Source organism: Rhopilema esculentum, chromosome 13 (assembly GCF_057945365.1).
Source record: "Rhopilema esculentum isolate cy_ngs chromosome 13, ASM5794536v1, whole genome shotgun sequence".
Taxonomy (NCBI): Eukaryota; Metazoa; Cnidaria; class Scyphozoa; order Rhizostomeae; family Rhizostomatidae; genus Rhopilema; species Rhopilema esculentum.
In genome coordinates this window covers 2,218,604-2,240,789 of record NC_142827.1, presented here as the reverse complement: position 1 = coordinate 2,240,789, position 22,186 = coordinate 2,218,604, and the positions used below count along the sequence as shown (strand labels likewise).

Below are 22,186 nucleotides of genomic sequence, written 5' to 3'. Positions count from 1 at the left end.
AAGTGGAAATTTCCTTGGTTTTCTTGAACTTACAGAAAAATTATGAAATTTAACCTCAACATATTTTATACGTCGGTTGGTAAGTTGGTTTAAAAAAATTATAAAATGTCTTAATGAAAAATGATCCAATTGATTAGAATAATTTCCAGTGTCCAATGACTTTTTTATTTGCCCATGATGAATTTCTAGCACTTGAATTTTTCAAGGTAATTTCTGTAACATTAAAAAATAATCCACCCTTTACTATGTTATCTAGCGGGTATCATTTTGCATAATTAATTTACTAGGGTTTTCAACTTTTGATAGGTTAATGATTTCCAAATTAACGAATAAAAATAGAACAACATTAAAACCGTAAATGATACGGATCCAAGCTTAAAAATGTAAAATACCGGCCAAGAATTCAGCTTTCGTCGAGAAAATGGTATCAGATTTCTAATTCATACAGACAAATTCTGATATTCTAATTATTTGATATAATATATTCTTGCGTTATACATTATCCGAAATGTGAAAATTTATGCTTTTATGACATCAATATATGACCGTTCCATTCATGAACATAATTTTAAATAAGACGAAAAAGGTATTAACAGGAAATTTCTACTTCTTATAAAATCTCAGACAACCTATGTCGCTAAAAAATTTGCAAACCACTATCGCAATAATTATGGTGGAGTATTTGCAAAGATGAGGCCTCACGGACGGGAGGGACAAAATTCGATGCGGAACATTCAGACAGGGCTTGGTCAAACGTTATAATGTGATTTAGCAAATTGTAGGGGTTTTGAAGGAAGGTTTCTGCTTCCTCATAACAGCAAAGGGTTTGATTTTTGCCTGTCTAGCTCTAGTGCAAAATTAAAAGTCAATTCTTTCTTAACTCATATTTTCATAAACGTATCGACATTTGTTCACGGGCAGGATAAATATAATTTTTGCTGCAGATTTTATCATACGAATTTCTGATAGCATCTTATTAGGCCATTGTAAAAATGATTTGTGGGTTGTATGAAACTATTGAATTATTCGCAGAATAATTGGTTTGTTAAAATGCAAAAAAACTTGACCGTATGAGATGAAGATGAAAAATGACCTATGCCTGGAAATAAAGTGCATATTCCTGCATGCGACTGTTCATTTGTATCGTGCTCATTCCATGTTTAACAGTATTTAAAAGCAATGAGTCATGACAAATAGACGACCTATCGAAACATTTGCTTTCAGTGGGGTCACTGAACCATGTTTGTAATGGTTGACGACAATAGTATCAGTCTCGTGTCCATAAATAGTTTTAAGCAAGATGACCAAGACATGGAGTACTTGGATATAACATCTCCTTTTATCATGACTCAATGCCTTTAGATTCATATAAGAGATTATTTCATAAAATCATAACATCACGGTTAATCTAAATACAAACATAGGGCCTACACATACACTTGAAAAGGATGAGCTACAAAGTCTTTGAATTTAGCCACTTGCAAAAAATGTTTCAAGCATTTAGCTTCTGACACTGATTTAAAAAACAAAAGTATAAAAAATCAAGATCAATGGCTTCGAAAATTTCTCTGTTATTTTAAAGGTTAAACAACAGAGCATAGGTTGTCTAGAAATAAATAAGTAACGAAATTCATTGAAATAATGTCCAGTTTATGAAGCTAAATAGTTTTCGAAGCATAAATCTTCTTCTAGGTAAACACTATATTTTCTTAGAGCTGTATGACGTTCTGATTATTTGATAATTCCATTATTTACGAGTTATAAGTATGTTCCTGCTGAGTATAGCTAGATAAATTATACTGCATCACATAAATATTGTTTCCGGAGAAACCTAAATATTTCTACATTTATATCTTGGACGACGTAGAAAAAATTATTACTGCCAATTTTAGCTTCGGTGTAACAAGAATAGCCATCTTTAATATGATTGGAGAATTTAGTATCTGAAGTCTCGTTTTCATGTGTTATTAAATGAACGAACCCTTTACATTTTCTTAGCTCTTAATTATCTTCTATTAGGAAATTTATATTTAAATAAACTGTTTTCAGTGGCACCAAGGGGTGGTATGGGGGGGGGGGGTAATTACCAGGACGGACATTACCAGGTATGGGGCGGACAAGTATCAAATGAAATTGCAAGGGGGGAAAATCATGTTGTAACCAACGGCCCCATTATTTTGTCAATTTTAAGCAACAGGTTCACTCTCAAGGAATCGATTTTAGCAAGGTTTGTTGCGTGTCAATAATGCTAAGCATTGATTTGGGATATCTTCTAAACCAAATTAAGTGGCGCGTCCAAATATACTTCCATGGGAGCCTTGCCTACCTTTTAGTTCACCCTGGCAATGGCTGAGCTTCTAACCACGCAATGCAGATGCCAAACATGAATCACGGGGGCTTTTTAATGTCATGTAAATGCTTGGACAATTTATCAATAAATCTACGGGTCATTCAGAGACTGTTATCAAGTGACCAGGGGGTAAAATTTGATACAATACATGAGAATGAGCAAATCATAAAATTACAAGCTTAAAAAACTGGAGAATCCCGCTCTCGTGAGACTCATTACATCATTACAAGCCCTGCTTATTACAAACTCCATTTGTTACAAACCCCATCTATTACGAACCCAATTTATCGCGAACTTCTCAACACAATAAACGAACCGTCTGGTCCGTTGGGACACTGCCTGTATAACGAATACTCGGTATAACGGACTCTCGTTATTATGAAGTCTCGTTAATACGAATTTTTTTGGTGTATACAGAATTTGAAATAATGGGATTCCATTATATGCCCAAATATTTGAGAAAGGATTTGACAGCTTGCGAATTACGATTCAATGTGTTTTCTCTGCAGCATTAATGCCTTGTTGTGGTGCGAAATACTTATGCTACATGGTTTTTGTTCCCAAGGCTCTCCATCAATCTGCATTGGGACATTTCGTGCTTGCTTTGTCCCTTTAATTGTTATCTATGAAAAATATGAGAATGACGTCAGAATGCTGAAAGGTCTGGATCGAGGTTAAACCACTGATCTCAAAAAAAGACTGGATCGAACAACCTATTGTTCTCCTACATCAGCATCAGCAAGTGATAGAGTCTCTCTATGTTGGGACATCTCGCGCCTAAAGCTTAGAGCTGCCATGGGTACGAACGGTACACACACAGTGCTGCGCTTTTGACTGTGCATTAATCGTCGAATTCTTAAATAATCTAATAAACGACTGGCCTAAGAAATTAGTGAACAGTGGATTTTCCTTAACATAAACGAAATACCATGGCATAATTTTTACAATCACTTACGAATGCTCAAGTTCTTGTGTCAATGGCTTTTTTGAAATTTGTTATGAAAAACAAATTAAACTAAAGCCAACATGAATGCTCTCCAGTCTCGAGTAGCACATCAAAGTCTTTACACCAATGCTGAAATGTGGAATCAACGCTGGGCTGGAGAGGCTCGACCCAGTCTTTTTTAAATCAACGGGTTAAGCGTCGAGGGCTGTAAAATGTTAGATCGATTGTGGGAGATAATCATTTGCCAATAGGAATTATTGGTTACCAAACTTGCTGGACACCATTTATACACAATGTACAAATATCGGGTCAAATTTAGGATATGATATTAAAAAATTGAGCAACAAATATTTTTGAAACTTCATTAATAAGGTATTTTTCTGAATCACCGTTAAACTTCTTGGAACAATGCTTCCAGCCTGGAGATGGTCTCAAATTGTTCATAACTTTTGTGTGAATCTTGCCAGATGAGGTTAAATGATGAGTTGACAAACGACTACATAGACACAGAAAGTTTAGGGAAAAAACAACTTAATACAACTTGCCTTCACATTTTTTGCTTGTCCGATGATAATTGGTGGTGTTAAATTTACCCGCACTTTGGCGATATGTAACGAAGAATACAGACCAACTACTTCAAGCAAACCATCGCTAAAACTGAAGGCAAAACGAAAGTAAGATGATACACATAAAACAAAAAGTGAAAGAATTAAACCATTGCCTCACTATTTTACGTTTTGATAACTTTCAATTAGAAATTTTGAATCAAATTTGAAAGAAAGTAATAAATATTGGTAATGGTAGATCACTACCATAGTTTTTTATGGGTTTTTGTAACAGTCTTCCACAATATTGCGCTATTTAAATTGCCAATGGGTGTTGTGCGATCAACAATTTATGTTTGATTACAAACAGAAAAATACAGGGAAACGTACAACGTATACGCAAGGGAATCTTTGGCACAGATGCAAAAGAAACGTATAAGGAATACGCAAGGGAAACGTACGACGTATACGCAAGGGAATCGTTTGACACATATGCAAGAGAAACGTATAAGGAATACGCAAGGGAAACGTACGACGTATACGCAAGGGAATCGTTTGACACATATGCAAGAGAAACGTATAAGGAATACGCAAGGGAAACGTACGACGTATACGCAAGGAAATCGTTTGACACATATGCAAGAGAAACGTATAAGGAATACGCAAGGGAAACGTACGACGTATACGCAAGGGAATCGTTTGACACATATGCAAGAGAAACGTATAAGGAATACGCAAGGGAAACGTACGACGTATACGCAAGGGAATCGTTTGACACATATGCAAGAGAAACGTATAAGGAATACGCAAGGGAAACTTATGACGTATACGCAAACCGTTTGACACATAAGGAAAAGAAACTTTCAAGGTATACGCAAGGGAAACGCATGACGTATATGCAAGGGATACGCTTGACCAACAGGCAGAGGAGTCGTATGACGCATATGCATAAGATGTATGGAAAGGAAACATTTGACGTATACGCAAGGGAATCGTTTGACACATATGCAAGAGAAACGTATAAGGAATACGCAAGGGAAACTTATGACGTATACGCAAACCGTTTGACACATAAGGAAAAGAAACTTTCAAGGTATACGCAAGGGAAACGCATGACGTATATGCAAGGGATACGCTTGACCAACAGGCAGAGGAGTCGTATGACGCATATGCATAAGATGTATGGAAAGGAAACATTTGACGTATACGCAAGGGAAAGGTTTGACGTACACGCAAGGGGATCATATGACGCAGACGCAAGGGAAACTTATAGCGTATACGCAAGGGAAACTTAAAGCGTATATGCACCGCAATGTACCAAAACCAACAGTAAGGGGGAAACTGGCACAAATAAAGAAAAGGCAGCGATAATTTTACAGTCTGTCGGAATCTCATGAAAAGAAAATGGAAACATTGCAATGTGAAAAGAGATAGAAAAACAGAAAAGAAATTATTCTGAAATTTAAAAATATTTATTTTCATGGGCTTTTTGATCTTGACAGTCCTATTAAAGAAACTTGTCCTATTTCGTGTATGTTTTGACGTCCCTGCAAATGTCCAGCTTATTAAATCATCTTCCCACAAATGAATCAGGTTGTCCTTGACTCGTAATTCACCACAGTACTCTGCATACAGGAATGGGTATACCTCGGGCTTACCTGACATTTGGCACTGCATCTTCTGGCATGCTTTTCCATATTTCACAGCCACCACACCAGCTCTCGATGTTAAGAATAAGGATTCCTTCTAGTCTCGGCAATTTCACTTTCCTGCCATCCAATTCAAGTTCCAGTCGTTCGTGTAGATTTTTGCATTCCTGCGCAAGGACGTCTTTCGATCCATACATGAAGTACATCAACTGCAAAATGATAAGGATTCGTGGAAATCAATTTAAGACTTTAATATGCAATCATAGCCTTAGAAAGTTCAGTTTTTTGGGAGCCTGGAACGACCAAGAAACATGGTAGATATAACAAGAGGAAAATGCCTGTGTTTGTGAGAAGTAGAGAGTGATAACAAATGCGTGTTTCTCGCTGCGTGAATACAATCAGGCTTATTTGGACTATCGTGCTTAATAGATTGGACAACTTATTTTTTGTGAAATAAACACAAATTGTATATGCAGCAATTAAAGACTCTTGCGCAACCCGCATGCTTAGCGGCAGCTGTTTTGAGAAATTGATTGTGGTTTGTATTTTCATGCAGTACGATTTTAGGCCGGTTTTGAAGATATAGTCGCAAAGCATGCCGGTTGAAAACTGAGTCAACTTTCATTTCATTTATACAATAAAAGCAGCGTGACGGGAAACATTTGCTTTCTTCAAAACAATTGCACTACCAGGGCATGAGAAAAATCATGCATAAATTTCCTGCAAGAATAGGAAAATAAAAGAAGAAAGTGTCATGTGCCAACAACCGTAATGATGTGTCACCAGTTCAATAGAATATAAAAGCTAAACCAATTTTACTACCACTACAAAATCAGTTTTTTTTGGTGAATGAAAATCATAAATGTAAACTTTTATCAAACAAGAATTTTCAAACACATTCTCTAGGGTTCTGAGGTAGAAAATCCATTTTAACCTGTACAAGGCATATATATAAGATACATTTGTTTTGTCTTCATGTTTTTTTCTTTCGATGAACTCGAAAGAAACCAAGCTGCTTCTTGCAAAAGAGTATATTTAAACAAAATTCTTGCAAAACTTTATTCATGAAAATTTTCCTGCGACCGCAAGGTCAAGTGGTCAGGTGGGTTTTCATGCCCTGTGCACTACTGACAAAGAACTTTTAACACGAAGAAACGGACAGCTTTGTAAATGAGGGCTAAAACTGTTAGTTCCAGGAGGTGCAAGAAAGAAATAACGAAGAAATTCGTTTTATTAAATCGGAGTCCATGCAACGCTTTCTTTTGGAATCGGTGTCATAAAGATTTATTGCAGTGTTCCAAGACCTTTTGTATAGATTTGGCAAAGTTCGAAGGCAAAAATATAATACTAGAAAATATATAGATTAACGTTCAATCCTTCTAAAGACAAAGATGTTTCTGAATTGCAAGCGTCCTCATTAAAAAGCCGCCATTATGGGGGCCTAAATGCAAATGAATTTTGGATCTGCCATTTGGCAGCGCTCCACGGGTTACAAAGTCTTGAAATCTAAAACAATTTACTAACTTGGAGAGAGGGGGGGGGGGGTTATCCTATTCCAAACCTGATTGTATGAAGGGTATGTTTCTAGAGGGAGCTCATTCAGATGAGGGGAGCTTGTTCGAGAGGGGAGCTTATTCGAGAGGGGGGCTTTCGACAGGACGGGCTAATTCAAAACATTGGCAACAGTTGAAACAAACTAGTTCTGTTAAAGAACAGCTTGTAGAATAAAATATTCTACATTTTTCTATTAAGGTCAAAGTAAATAAAATGATAGAAAATAATACAAACTTTGTTAATGATCCTATTTGTGAACAGGGAGGGTTGGCTCTCTCTGTGCTTGTGAAAATTCAATACAACTTGCGCATCACAGCCGACTGATAGATAGCTATTCATCTTGAATTCCTGCAAAAGACAACTTGGCTTTTGACTTTTCTTTGTTAACGCCTTCTTGGAACTGATTTTTACGCAAATAACGTTCATTTAGCAAGCAAAATCACTTTTGCCCGGTCAGTTGTCGGATAAATATTAAATTGACTGAAATTATGCAGGGGACAGCATAATGCAACTACCAGCTTTCCAAAAATCTTAATTAGTAAGCTTATATAAATGAGTCAGACCAGATATGCGTAATATAAAAAACTGCATATTTACAAAGAATACGTAAAAAAATTTATTTGCACGCGTTAGGCTTTAAGTCGATTTGGACAGTGGCCTGCAGAAAAAAATCGTTTCCTTATTCCCCTGTTGTTTAAAGAAAGTCAAATGCCCTCCCAAACACTGGGGAGGGGTTCAGCTGATACACTTAAGTTTCTCTTTACACGGATTTCCTCAAATAAACTGTCGACAGCGCAAGGGTGTAAGGGAAAAACTGCCGGTATTCAGAAAAATTTTCAGCCAAATATACGGACGACGCATGGGACTGGAAATTTCTGAATAACTTCCAAAAGAAGAGCTTTTTCTCTAAAGATCTAAATATGAAACAAAACAAAATATTAGCTTACTTTTCGAGAGGACTTCACATGAAACAGGCCCTCCGTTTGTATGTTTACTTTCCATCTGCAAATGAATAAAAAAGATAGCCATTTAGAAAAGTTCGATAATTTTAAGTTAAAATGAAAACAGCAAGAAGAGGGCAACCTCGCAGCTACAGTTATCGCAAGTTAAATCACTTTGCACTTGAATGAAATACTCACATGTCATCTTAGCCAAGCATTTTCTAAATTGCAAAGAAAAATTATATTACATTCACATACTTTTCCTAAGAGTATAAAAAGTCATACCCAAAAGGTTCAATTGAAATTTAAATACAGGTGAGGGTTGAAAAGCTTTTGCCTCTCAAAAGGTTTTTGGCAGTCTTTCTAAAGACAATTAAACGATTGGATGTAGCAAATACTTAAATAGAAGTTTGCAGATTGTAACAAAGGTCATTGGTAAGAAAATGATACGCGTAACACAAAAACTATGCCTTCATTTTTGTGTCTTGTGAGGAAAACATTTTATTGCAGGATATATTGATGCCGTCAGAAAGGATATGGATACAACAGCAGAAGATTAAGATGGAACCTCAGGCAGATAGAGTGGAAAGGGATAAGACTGATTCGCTTGGGTGACTCCTCAATAAGATGTCCGGAAACCTGATGAAGTTTTTATTACTGGAAGTTGGTGAACACTTTTCTGTACTCAAAATTAAACATGGAAAATGATTCAGTTCATCAATCTTGGTTTGTATGCAGGGAGATAGCTGAGCAATCAGGCATTTGCTCTTTAGAAGTTGTCTCTTAATAGCTTGGATGATGTTGGTCTAAGATCTTAATATTTCTTTCAAAAACAGTATTTCTATAACTACATAAATAAATGAATTTCAGTGTAAATTGCTTTGGACCAAAATTGATTTCCAGAAACTTTTGGCAGTTTGTATGCATTTGTATTGAAAGCTTAAATAAATTTCAGTGGGTGAAACTGATGAGAATGTTGAATAGTAATGGCCTTAGAACTGAACCCTGAGGTACATCACTCATTGGGCATCTCAATTTAACCTTTTGACATTCTATAAAGTAGGGAAAATACAGCCTGAGTTGCAAGACACAATTAACTTCTATTATCAGTCTAATCTGTACCCTATTTTAGGGCCTTATTTTACATTCTGGCATAAAATTCAGTTATTCCATGGCAAGGTCACATGTCTATTCATGCAAAGTTCAATCAGGTTAGTCTGCTTAAAGATAAAATTTTTATATCTCAACCAAATGGAAAAAGGCATACCTATCCAATTCTACCAAATCTGCTTCCTCTATATCACACAGGACATCTTCAATTTCATGCACATCCCCAAAATACTTTTTACCCCAATGCAACACTCTGGCAAGATCATTTCCTGTTCCAAGAGGCAAAATTGCTGTGTATGGAGGTTTCTGAAAAGTATTATCAAGAGAAAGATATAATGGAAGATAACAATGAAGGTGGTTTTAAGTCATGTTTTCATACAAGCCTATGTTTGAAACTTTTACATAACATTCCTACATAATAACATTCCTATAGGTGAAAGAAAAGCCAATCTATAGGAAATGGCTTAGATATATATGTAAGAACACAGCCCCAGTCCATATCCTAGAATTGCAAATTAGCAAAAATTAAAGTAATATTTCAGTAAACTTAATGCCTTTTACTGGCAATCTCTCAGCCAATTTTGTGTTGATTTAACCGTTTTGTAAATATAGAGGTACTCATGTCCATGGTTCTTTTGCTTTAACTCATATATGTGTAAATCTTTGAAAACTCAATTAATGTTTTAGAAATTATAGGGAAATAGGTCAACCTAAAGGTTTGAGCTGTCAGGGTTATATTGTCAAGCTATGTATCATATGAATTTTATAGAAATTATACATGACATAGTCATTGGTAGAATTGTCATTACAAAGGAGGCTGTACTGTTGTTCTAACATCATTATGACAATGCAGAAGGGAAGCACAAACATCTTACCAATAATTTTAAAGTTTCTATTGCATTTAAAACCCATCCAATTGTTCCATCACCACCACATATCAAGACTCTAAAGCGAATCTCAGGAAGAAGGTTGCAGAACTCTAAAGCAACTTCTGGATTTATTTCTGAGAGATCTATCACCTGGAAATGATGTATTTTATCACATAGAATATCAAACATTTAAGTTAATGGCAAGATATCATAAGATTTCCAGTTTTAAATGAAAAGTTATTTCATTATTTTCAGTGGTGTTAGCAATTTTTACAAAGAAAACTTTAACTTTGAAAGAAAATACTTTCAAAAAAATTTGTTTTCAAATGTGAAATAAAATTTGCAGTTAAATTGGCAGTCTATAAATCTATGGTGGAAAAACCCTGATTTGATGACAGTATTTTGTTTAAAGATGAATTTTTTTTCAACAAATATTGTAGTACAAATATTGTAGTATTTTCCCCTATAGCATCATAAATTATATATATATATATTTAATAATATATATTGTAGTATTCATCAAAAAGGTCTTCAAATCTGGCAAAAACAAGTCTGGTAAGAATCTAATTAAAAAAAGCAATTAGAAAGTATCTAATTGCTTTTCAGAGGTGACTTGGTACATTTTCATATAAGAAAAATAGCAGATAAAATCTGAAGTCCAACAGAAATGATAAAGAAATTACCTGTGCTGGGTTTAAGAGTCCTCTAAATGCTTTCAGCAAATTTGTTCCCTCATTACCTCCACTTTTTGGGTTAGAAAAAACAAGAAGTGGGCTCCATTTTTTAAATCCAGGATCAGAAACTTCTTTGACAACAACTTTCCTTTGTCCTCTCCAACCAACAGTTTTCAATGTCAGACTAAAGGGTGGAATGATCAGCTCTTGCATTCTGCCAAAATCACATTCATGCTGCTGACGGCAGTAGCAAAACTTTTCATGTACAGTTCTGTGGCACCACATGCACTGGTAATCTGAAAGTCTTGGTTCATTTCCACATTCATTGCCACAAATGTCACATAAACTGCAAAGTGGCAAATTACCTCTTACCCAGTGATGGAACATGATTCTACCTCTGTTAAGAAAAGAAATTAAGTGTTAAGAAAATAAAGCAATTAAAAGCACACCATTGAAGAGTGACAAATTTAACTCTTATCTACATGATTCTAACTCTGTTGATGATAAGAACAAAAAGCAAACTAGAAGCAAAACATTGCAATGTGGGAAACTCTCAAAATGAAAAAATACCTCTAACAATGAAAGGCATTTAACAATTTTGTAAAATATCATTTTTGTTAGGTAATCAAATCATAGAATGTCCCGGTCATGTTACAGTATCTCTTTGCATCAATTGCAAATGGCTTTGAAAAAAGCAAACATTTCACAACATATTAACTAAAAGCTTTTTTGTCTGGCACTCCTCAGAGCATAAAACGTCAGAATAAGGGTCCGAAAGAACACAATAAAAAAAATTAATTGTATCAATTGTATTAGACAAAAACAATTCAACAGAGCCAGCTGAGATATCAGCCCTGATTAACTAATTTCTGTAGCCATTAGATGAAAACTGTGTGTTGCACATGACATCCAAACAGGAAAATGTAGAGCTGGCCCCAAAACAATTTATTGCTGTTGATATACAAACTATTATTATCAAGCTAAAATAGCCAAAAGTATAAATTATCAACTGAAATAGGCATTCTAGTTAAAGCATCAATTAAAATATAAAATAGCCACTCTAATATAGTTTTACTTTCGATTAAGATATTTGTCTATGATTGATTTTGCTAACCCATATCTAATTTCCACCAGGGAAAAATAGCCTTTTATCTATCATTTTATTCATCAAAGTTTACATGGTCTCTATCTGGTAGATTATGCCTTTCTTACAAAAGTATTCTCCAAAATTTTAAACATCCAAGCTTTAAGCACCAATTTATCCAACATTTTCCAAAATTTGATAGCAAGTGGGTAAGTTTGTTGAAAATGATTCTGTTCACACAGAACTTGAATATCCCTTGACTAAGAAACCTAAATCTTTTTAAAATTTTCTTTCATAATTTCACTGTTTTTCAAAATAGAAAGCTTTGAAGATTTGGGACGAAAACTGTCTGGTGCATTATAAGCACAAACTAAACCTTTACTACAATACACAGTTTTCAACACAGTTTTAAATTTAATGTTATTTTAAAGTTTGTTTATCCTTTTTAGCTCAATGGGTCCTTGATCGATAACAATATTTCTATTGAACAAGTAAACCTATAAAAATATTATCTAAATTTTTCTCAGAAAAAACATATCTTACAATCATTATCTTAATAAAGGCCATTCACAGATCAATAATTTGCAATTAACAGACAGCTGCTTGTCCTTTCAAAATTTTCCCTGACCGATACCAAACAATTTGTTTTTGTTTTTAAAGACACTTGGCATTATATCATGCCATTGAAATCTGAAATTGCATCACACAATAACATGTCAGAATAAATCTCTGAAACCAATTCCACCTGCTTCCAAACCCAATTGAGGGTTTTAACAAAACGGTCTTAGAGAAGACGACCATGTATTTATTTATAATCGACTTAGCGCAACACCTGCCAATAAAGCTAACCTTGGGAAACTGGTAACTTTGCAAGCAATTTGGCTGTTGGCCTTCTCTTCACATTCATCGTGCACACAAATCCAACAGGCATCGCAATATGCACCACGAACACACGATGTTTCACAAATGGAGCAATACGTTGGTTTCACAAGAAAGTCGCTGTGATGCCATGTGTGGCCCTTTCGTGGATCTCGAACTTTTATGCCTTGCTTCCTTCTGAAAACTTTAGTTATCACCCAGCACAAGACCATGAAAAATATGTACGTAAGAACTATCTGGCGCGGTTGCTCGAGCCATTCTAGAAATTTTGTTTGCTGCTCCATAGTTTAGCTGCATCTATTCTCTTTGGAGAAACTTGCAGGCCATCTTATCACCATCTGTCTCCAGGATTTATGTTATCATCTGGATATCATTCGGCATGGATGACAGTGCAATTTACTATTAGCCTCAACTTGGGAAAGAGGTTCATATGATTTAAGAATATTTCCAGTATTTCGAGTGATGACGTCACAAAATCCTAGTAAATAAATTTTCACATTATTTTGTGAAAAGCAGTGGTGGCACCAGGGGAGGTGCTAGGGGGGCTGCAGCCCCTCCGTCGGAAGCATCTAGCCCCCCCCATCGGATGAAATTTTAGGTTATTGTCGGAGCAAATTTGACAAAATAACGTACGAAAACTGCTTATTTTAGTCATTTTAGCCCCCTGTCGGAAGCTCCAACCCCTCTGTCGGAAGATTTCTGGCGCCACCTCTGGTGAGAAGTGGACAAATAGAGTGCTCTTGCTAGGATAGGAAGATAAAAATTAAGAAGACATGAAAATAAAAACAAGAGAAGATATGAAACAAAAAAACTATGAAATCATTGCTATCGAGTCCAGAAAGAATACCCAGGTATTGGGAAAGGTTATTGAAAGCAATTCCTGTATCCACAGTTAGATTGTTCTTTCATTTTACTGTTTTTTCAGGAAGGATTTTATAGTTCGGCTCATTAACTATAGGCGCATTTGTCATTTCACGACGTCACGCTTGAAACAGTTTAATAGATAGTCTCTCAATAGCGATGTTGATCGACAAAGATGTAGAAGAAGCATGTCAACAGAAAATGGTAGAAGGAAAAAAGGTCGAAAGCAACAAGAAAAAGACTGCTAAAGGATCCATGACTTCGGCCTTTTTCAAAGGTGAAAAGCTAAGAGCATATTTGGTTAAGCACAATATTATACACGTTCTATCAAATTGTCTCCTTTTCCGCAATTCCGGCTTTAGCTACATAACGTCATAATTATGGGAGGGGAACCAGAAGAAGCCATTTTGTCACAAAACATCAGAGATAGGCGACTTTGGGTCGAAACTAATGAAACTTAGGGTGATGTCTGTTTTTAAACGGCCCTGGAAACAGCAACAAGTATTCTAAGGTGTGGTATAGTCAAATCTGAGAAATATACGTTCCACGAGAAAGTGAACGTAACAAGAAATAAAAAAACTGAATCAGTAGTATCGAATATATTTAATCCAATGAAATGTAAAACAAGAAAGTTAATTTCAAGCCTACAATTCTGTACTTCGAAAATGTCTCGAATTTGGTTAGCGGTGAGAGGTGCAGTGAGGGGAGGGAGCGTAATATGATAAGTAATTCCATTGAGCTAAAACGGCAGTACAAACTGACGCATTGCTGAAAATTGCTGACACATTTCTTCCTAACCTGAGCTTAAGACCCCCGATAAACACAAATGGACTTTCTTGAGTCTATTGTACACTCCCCACCCCACCACATCGCTAATGACAATGATTAAAATATTTTTACTCAAAGTGCATATAAACTCAAGCAGAGGAAATAGCAATTAATCCACATATTTAAAATAATTCTGAAAAATCACGGGATAACGTACAGTCGCTTGGAACAAAGTGACTATGCTTGGAATAAAGTCGCTCATAGAATATTCTATTTAAGCTTTCTATCGATTGTAAATTTCAGGCAATCAAGATTTTTTATATGCTTACGTAAATTGAGAACAGCCAAAAATTATCTTGCTACACGATTTACAACTTGGCACAAGACAGACAACCAATTCCATCGTCACAAATGACTTGGACTTGGAAAGAAATGACAGGATTGTGAGCAAGATTCTATGAAACCTTCAATCAAGGAGGTCCCAGCCCCCTTTTTAGTCCCTGTACGTCCACGATTGGAGGATTCTGCTTACCTTGATTATGCTAGCTGTAAACATGGCGATTTCTCTGCTTAGGCCATCCACATCGACACCCACAAACATTACAAAATTAAGGAGTTATAAATAACAAACGCGAAACTCCACCTCTGTAATGACCATAAAGAAAACCCGGGTAAAGTGCTTGTAATTGCATGGATTAAAATACTTGTGGTTAAATTACGAAATCTAAGATTCAATACTCAATCTCTAAAACTAAAACATATATTGCCAAAAACGTTTTGTGACCGCCAGCCTGGTTTAGGGTGCATATTCTTCTGCTATTTACAGAACATTCCCTTTTGCTCTTGCCTCTAATAATTTCCAATCTCAACTTTTCCATGCTGCTTTTTGAGAAATCTTCAACACATATCAACTTTTCCATAGCAATTAGCTATTGAAAGACTTGATCTTTTATATGCTTTCCCTGGGAATGTTGGATAACAGAAAAATATAAACCCCAGGCTGTTTTTTACAATAATTTCTAATAACAAAATTATACACAATAATCACACAACTAGTCTAATAAAGATATACTAAAGCCTTAAATTTCTCCCATGGAGAATGCCAAAAACTATAGGCAAGCATTCCAAGAAGCATTATTATAATTATACGCAAGCAAAACTCGACGTAACAGCAGTAACAGCACTACTGGTTCTTCTTACTGTCAGTGTAACCCGGAGCGTATGGTGGTGGATTTTCCTAGTGACAAGAAAAAAGAGAATTTATATAGGTCATCTTTATGACATATGTAATACTTCTTGTGTAGGTTTCATTTTAAAATCACTAACCAGCATATTATGCAACATGAAAACAAAAATAATATGAAAACAAGAGTGACCTGGCGAGCAATTTGATGTACCGTAATGCCTCGAACAAGCGCCCCCCTCGAATAAGCGCCCACCCCTCGAATAAGCGCCCATCCTTCAACCTTCAGAAACGGCGCTTATTCGAATTTTCAACGAAAGCATAATTGGAAGGCAATTCAACAAGAAAGATTAATGAACAACACAATTTGCACCCAAATCTACTTTTTAAGTAAGCACCCCCTCGACTAAGTACCTCCCTCAAATAAGCGCCCACCCTGGAGCCTCAAAAATTAAATAAGCGCCTGGGTGCTTATTCGAGGCCTTACAGTAGAAATAATTAATTATAAGCGATTTGAAATTTTGATAAGGAATTTGAAAAGTTATCTATGACAAAGTTAAAATTAGTATTTAATAACGAAGTGGTTGAAAAGTTTGCAGCATTATACTTGAAGACAGGCAAACAAGTAGTGTTATAAAGATAAAAAGAACAGAAAAGACTTAAAAGATACTTATTTTAGTAAATTTTATGAAAAGTGCTCAAAACTCAACTATATGTACAAAACTTGAAAAAAAGAAACGAATCCAAAGAAAACTAGAATTATGCTTTGTGGTGAATTTAAGAAAAATGCAGAGTTTGATCAACTCAGTAAGTTTTACTTACATATTGTGGAACATACACATTAGGCCCATTGCTGTAAGCCTCTCTTTCTTTTTCTGTGGGACAAAAAGAGATAGCAAGTAAAAACCTGAGCATATATCCAAATGAAATATGGTTTCTGAGGTGTGGTAAATTTTAGCTTAATTATATAAAAAAAAATTAATTAACAATAAAAACATTGCATAAAACTGAATTTATGCAAAGTAACAAAAGTGGATATGATCAACATGTATTCAAACATTGTCTCAAAATTGAAACCATCATTTTAAGTGCTGCTTTTAGCAAATCATATCTATGACATATGTAATATTTCTTTAGAGGTTTTTTTTAAATCATTAACCAGCATACCCAAGATATAAACAAAACTGATTCAGCAAAGTCAAAGCAACATAACACAGAAATTTAAAATTTTCATGGTTAAAGGCCTTTTGACTTCCAAAAGACAGTGGTAAGTTGCACAACATTTTAAATTGTTTTTTAAATTTGAATCAGAACTCACTGGCTCGACTACCATCCTCTTTGAGCCCTAGAAATCCTGAATAATTTTAATAATCAATTATTTTATTGGAATATCAAAACTTGCTGAAAATTACCGTTTTGGCCAATGTGCTGGGGTGGTGCAGGTGCTGCTACCCCACCAGGGCCGGGGTAAGGAGGTGGGGCACCTTGAGCCTGCAAAAATGAAAACAAAAATTTCATATCAAAATTGGATGATAATAATTGGTTCAGAAATGTCTTGTACCCTGTAGATGGGTCAAAAGCAAAGGCTGAAACACTGTGTGAAGTGTGATCACAATTTCAGAGCAATTCTTCGGATAAACTGTCATATATTTAAATAACCAGATTACAACAAAGAATCGGCCCAGGATACAATGAAGGATTTAACAGACAGTCTATGTTACAGCTTTGTGAGTAAATATTGGCTGATGTTTGTTTTGGGCGAAAATAATGGCTTGCTACAACCCTCAAGTAAATTTTATTCTTGCATTCCAGACAATGCCACATTTGGAACAGATTCTCCAGTTCAAATTTCAGATTTGCATACATAGCTAATGCTTTCTCAAATTTTTCTTTAAAAAACAAGTTAAGAATTCAGGCATTTAAGAAAAAAAACATAAGGGAGCAACTGCAATTTGCCAGATCTTTGTTGGAGTAATTTAAAGTGACCTTCGTCATTAAGTCTTATTAAATTTTTATTTAGGTAAGTCCCAGCTGCTGCTTAAAGCTGGAGATTTGTGAAAAAATGAGGTTGCAAAAAAATAGAAGGGCATCATACTGTATATATTTTTAATGTGGCAGTCAATATATAAAATTTAGCTTATATAGTGGAGGTGGCTACATCTAATGATTTTTCTTTACTTTTTGGTCAGCAACAGTTAAATGTAATGCATGCTAGACTAACTATCTTGGTTCAAAAATGAAGAAATGCAAATACCTGTTGTGGGGATGCAAAATAAGGTTGTGCACCTGCAAAAATGAATTAACACAATTCAGCTAGTTTTCAGTTAATCAAGATTGATTTTGCTGCAAATTGATATTACTGATATTATACAAAAACTGAAACTTATGATGCTGCATAGTAAAAGAAAAGAACATGTTTCTGACAGCTTTCAAGGAACACGCAGGACAAGGGAATTAATGTGACTTTTTAATTTACCCTTATGGGCTTATTGAGTTTGGATGTTTTGGGAAGGAGGCTAATTTGAGGGGAATGGCTTAAACAAGGTTGTAGGCTTATAATGATTAAATATTGCAACAATCCCCAACAAAATTGTTGAGACAATTTTTGCAATTTTGTTACTTTAGTTTTCCCCTGTACATTTGAACCCCCTTCCCCCCAAATCAATCCTGGATTAACAGTTATTTCATTTATGCTTCAAACACATGCATTCATTACAAAACATTTTCATGTTATTTTCAGGCTGAGGGCTAATTCAAGGAGCATTTATACAAAGGCATCAATTCAAGGATCTATGGTATATAAATCAATTAACCTTGTGACCTCTAAAGTATATAAATCTCTTACTGAATACCCCCCCCCCCCCCCTTGTCCAACAGTTGAATTAAGAGCCACACAACTAAAGGAGAATTGAATTTAAAAAAAGTAAATCAAAGACATACCTTGTGGGGGAGGCTGAGCAGGATATGCAGATTGGTATGGGGCATAGTAATAGCCCCCGAGTGGGGGTGGTGGGTAGTACCCTGCAGTTTGCATTTGTGGAACTGGCTGTCTACCACTCCTTGCTGCAAGACAATGATATATTTTGGGATTACTAGCAATGTTAGGAAAATTACAGCTGAAATGCAATCAATATGTTTTCACAACTATTATAAAACAAGTAATGTTGTTCTTTGAAAGTCAAATTGTAAAATTTCTGTAACTATTGTTATAGACATGAAACAAAAGTTTCAAAAACCCCTGATAATTTTGTCAAACAAGGGCCGTCCATGAGATTGTTAAGTATGAAATTAGATGCAATTTTAATATTTTTATGAAAAAAGTTTGCCCAGTTGAACTTCGCCTAACAGCAGCCAACAGTTCACACACCCAAGGTCACCAAGAGCTGGGGGGTCAAGCCCCCTAAAGGCTGAAATACACGATCAGTTTAAACTGTCAGTTTTCGCTGATGGCAGGAAAACTGATAGTGTAGTTGGCTAAAAACTTACATTTTTTTCGGCAATCAGTTTAAACTGGGCTTGAAACTTCTAGCCTTGGGCTTGAAACTATTTTTATTTTCAATCAACACCAGCTTCAAAAATGCAGGAGGAAATTGATCTGGGATTCATTTTTGTTTTGGTTCATTCTGTGTGTTTCATGGAAATTATTTTTTACAAGGTCATCATAAAATCTTTATTGGTGTTGGGCATGGCTTGCTAGCATGTGTCATATTTTTTTTGTCCATCTAACCAAACCCAAAGTTAAACAATTGAACCAATCAATAAACAGATTTAACAGAATACGAAAATCAATAAATGGCACCTTGGCCAGCAGTTTGTTTTAACTGCTCAGCAAAATCAATGGCACCTCCACTACTGAATTCAATTTTGAAATTTGCATTTCCTTCCCATCCACCTAAAGATGAAGAATGAAACATGAATATATACCTTGAAAGGAAACCCAAACAAAGAGCACAACACTACCATGCAAGGAATAATAAAAATATTAGATAATGATCAAACATCAATAATAATAATAAATAAATGTTGATGAAGCAAAATAATTCATCTGCCAATCAGGCATTCCTATTTATTAGCTGCTAATCAAAACTACCTATCTATTATTTTTGAGAAACCACATCAAATTTAAAGACAAGGTAACCCTGACTGCAATTCAGCCTTTTATTCATTGCTGTTCCTATCATTATTCAGTCATTATCAAAACACTTAAAAATATACATTTAAATTGTCTAATGCAAATGATTGACAATAAGAATTTTTTACCTCCCTGTTCAGCCATCACAAAACCTGACAAATAATTTGCACCAAATATTGGCTGTTTGACCTGAGAGCAATGCAAATTTGATCAGCATCATAAATTTTTAACTTTGCATAAATAGGACATTGGACTATATAGAGATAGAATTTAAAAATCTGCAAATGAATGCTATATCGATTAAAACTTTCATATTAACTGAAAATAAAATTATAGCTTATATCTAAATAAAATATTTTTCAAGACAAAAAGGCCAAGTCTTTGTGCTTGTGTCTTCTATCCATATAGTTATCCATGTTGCTGGTGCATTGTTTCTTGATTTCACTGGTATTAAAGATTTTCCAAGATCATTGAAAACCTGTTGACATGATGGCTCACCTCAATGTTTTTGAGAGATCTGAACTCCATTGAAAATGAAATGTATTTTCCTGTTGAATGTTTATTGACAAATATAAGCTAAAAGGGGAATAAAAAGAACATGACTATAATTCATCTTTTATGCAGCATAATTTTGTCAACAATTTTCACTGCAAAGTTACTTAGAAGGGACCTTAAACTGGAGAAAATCCTGATTAATGCATTTTACCTATTTCTCCTTATTTTAATTCAAATTTTAATATGGTTGTTTAGGATTTCAGCTTCAGGTTCACTGTCGAGGTACAGTTTACCATTCTTTCTTAGAGCTAAAACATTGAAATTGTCATTCCTTTGAACTTAACATATATTCAGAAGGCTATTGAGCTTGCAAGGATGGCTGCAGGCAGTAGTGGTGCCATGGGGGGATGGGGGCACATGTCCCCCCCAGTTCTCGGCAGGATCTACTTCCTACAATGCTAAATTTGATGAGAAAATGACGAGGGAAAGGTAATACTTTGACAGTGTACTTTCTGTGATATAATCCTAGGATTTTCAAACTGCCTTTATGTAACCAAAAATTGTCATAGGGGTTCCCTTCAGTTAAAATTGGTGTTCCCTATTGGTAAAAAGGCATTTTCTGATGGTTAAAAGGGCATGGCCTAAATTTTTTTATTTTGTCCTTCCCCTTAGAGCTTAGTGGCTGGCACCTCCATTGGCTGCAGGGTGATAGGGCAAGAATAGCTACATGAAAAGGTAGAAGAAACCAATTCCTTCTACAGAAAAATTATTGAGATGATTCACATAAATTCTTTTATTCGTATAAACTCTTATAGGAATACGTAGGGGAAGAATGCAAAGGTTGAAATTGAGTATACCAGTTTCTCAAGGCTTATAAAGTCAATAATTTTTCACAGTAGATTCCTGTGTTTAATTTGTCCTTTTTGGAAATTTTCCAAAAAAACAAGAGCTTTTTCCAAAATCTTTTCTTTTTGGTCATTGATTTACACTTCTTGCAGTGTTGGCATAGAATTAACATTTGTATGCATGTGGCCTACACTGAAATTTCGGTAAAATGGTGTAAGGACACAACATAAAGCTCTTTCTTTAATTGTTTGTGTGTACTTCTGCATCATCCAAAACGTACCAAAAAAGGTATCACTAACTTTTCTGATAATTTTAGAAGCAAGGTAGAGTCACAGTGTTGTATTCATTTCATTTATTTATTGAATATGAACCTTTGCCTACACCTGGCCTATTCTTGGTTTGGTGTACCTTTGCCGTGTAGTTTACAAGGAATGCACAATGCAGGCTTGGTCAATGTCACACTTACCTTCGATGCTGTAAGGAAAAAATCTCCTTTCATGGATCCCCTCAAATAGTTTGGTAGTCTGTCCCCTTGTAGCTCAAACTTTACATCTTCTTGATGTTGTACAACGCTGTGAGACAGAGCACGATAAATTTGTTTCGAAATCGAAAGGAACTTGTTTAATCATAACAATCTCGAAAAAGAGCAATATTTCAATCACATTGTTCGTGGTCTTACTAGGGATCATGAAACCTGCACGATAACCCTTTGATATAAGATTGTTAACATTATATTCTACAACATCTGTATTTGCAAGTTTTGCGAGGTCAAAGCCTCAGTTTACTTTCAAGAGTTCATGTCTGTCAATCCAAAACAGGCCTAAAAAGTGCATCGACAGCTGAAGGGCGCAGGCAAAAGCTGTCCTTAGAACAAGGTGCCTTTGATTATGGCAAAAAGATAACTTACAAATCCCCATGCAGTGTTATCCGACCACCATTGCATTCAACTTTGTTAATAGACATGGTTCTTGTCGATATTCTCTGTTGTCAAAACGATGTGTCGTCCTGAACGATGTCGTAAATGTTTATTCCTGCCTCACGAAAAAGTGGCCTGGACTTCAGCATCAGCGCCTATGACGTCATATACCACAGGAACATTCTGTGCCCATGTTAAAACCACGAAAACAGGCGAAAAATCGAAAAAACCTAATCAACAAAAGATAACAAATCCAGAGATTGTCATCCAGAAAATTTTCAATCCATACCACCATCCTTATCGTATTCAAAATTTAATATCAAGAAAATACCACATTTCCTAACTAAAAAAATACTGTGCAAGAAGACAAATACAAATGAAGCA

General features: G+C 35.3%; 2 protein-coding genes across 2 annotated transcripts; both read right to left on the bottom strand.

Moving 5' to 3' along the window:
* Positions 1–100: 100 nt before the first annotated feature.
* LOC135691764 (diacylglycerol kinase epsilon) lies at positions 101–13,149 on the bottom strand. The gene is made up of 9 exons (XM_065209726.2): positions 12,572–13,149; positions 10,648–11,035; positions 9,971–10,114; positions 9,253–9,401; positions 7,992–8,046; positions 7,279–7,392; positions 5,500–5,699; positions 3,842–3,953; positions 101–2,973 (listed from the first exon to the last, which is right to left on the bottom strand). Exons 1-9 carry the CDS (start codon positions 12,883–12,885, stop codon positions 2,833–2,835), a joined length of 1,617 nt encoding a protein of 538 aa, XP_065065798.2. The 5' UTR covers positions 12,886–13,149; the 3' UTR covers positions 101–2,832.
* Positions 13,150–14,046: 897 nt separating this feature from the next.
* LOC135691765 (WW domain-binding protein 2) lies at positions 14,047–21,952 on the bottom strand. Its single transcript, XM_065209727.2, has 10 exons — positions 21,794–21,952; positions 21,353–21,458; positions 20,044–20,121; positions 19,674–19,734; positions 19,213–19,305; positions 18,354–18,476; positions 17,668–17,699; positions 16,826–16,904; positions 16,236–16,288; positions 14,047–15,467 (listed from the first exon to the last, which is right to left on the bottom strand). Exons 1-10 carry the CDS (start codon positions 21,847–21,849, stop codon positions 15,414–15,416), a joined length of 735 nt encoding a protein of 244 aa, XP_065065799.1. The 5' UTR covers positions 21,850–21,952; the 3' UTR covers positions 14,047–15,413.
* Between the last annotated feature and the right edge of the window lie 234 nt (positions 21,953–22,186).

What these genes read in the sequence shown, in the direction of transcription:
- LOC135691764 (XM_065209726.2), bottom strand. Translation starts at nt 12,885, where the DNA reads ATGGAGCAGCAAACAAAATTTCTAGAATGGCTCGAGCAACCGCGCCAG. An exon ending in GACTCTTAAACCCAGCACAG is followed by an intron (nt 10,115 to 10,647) that starts GTAATTTCTTTA and finishes CATCATTTCCAG; the next exon opens with GTGATAGATCTCTCAGAAAT. An exon ending in ATGTGAAGTCCTCTCGAAAA is followed by an intron (nt 7,393 to 7,991) that starts GTAAGCTAATAT and finishes TGTCTTTTGCAG; the next exon opens with GAATTCAAGATGAATAGCTA.
- LOC135691765 (XM_065209727.2), bottom strand. Translation starts at nt 21,849, where the DNA reads ATGTCTATTAACAAAGTTGAATGCAATGGTGGTCGGATAACACTGCAT. An exon ending in ATAACACTGCATGGGGATTT is followed by an intron (nt 21,459 to 21,793) that starts GTAAGTTATCTT and finishes TCTGTCTCACAG; the next exon opens with CGTTGTACAACATCAAGAAG. An exon ending in AAAACAAACTGCTGGCCAAG is followed by an intron (nt 18,477 to 19,212) that starts GTGCCATTTATT and finishes ATTGTCTTGCAG; the next exon opens with CAAGGAGTGGTAGACAGCCA.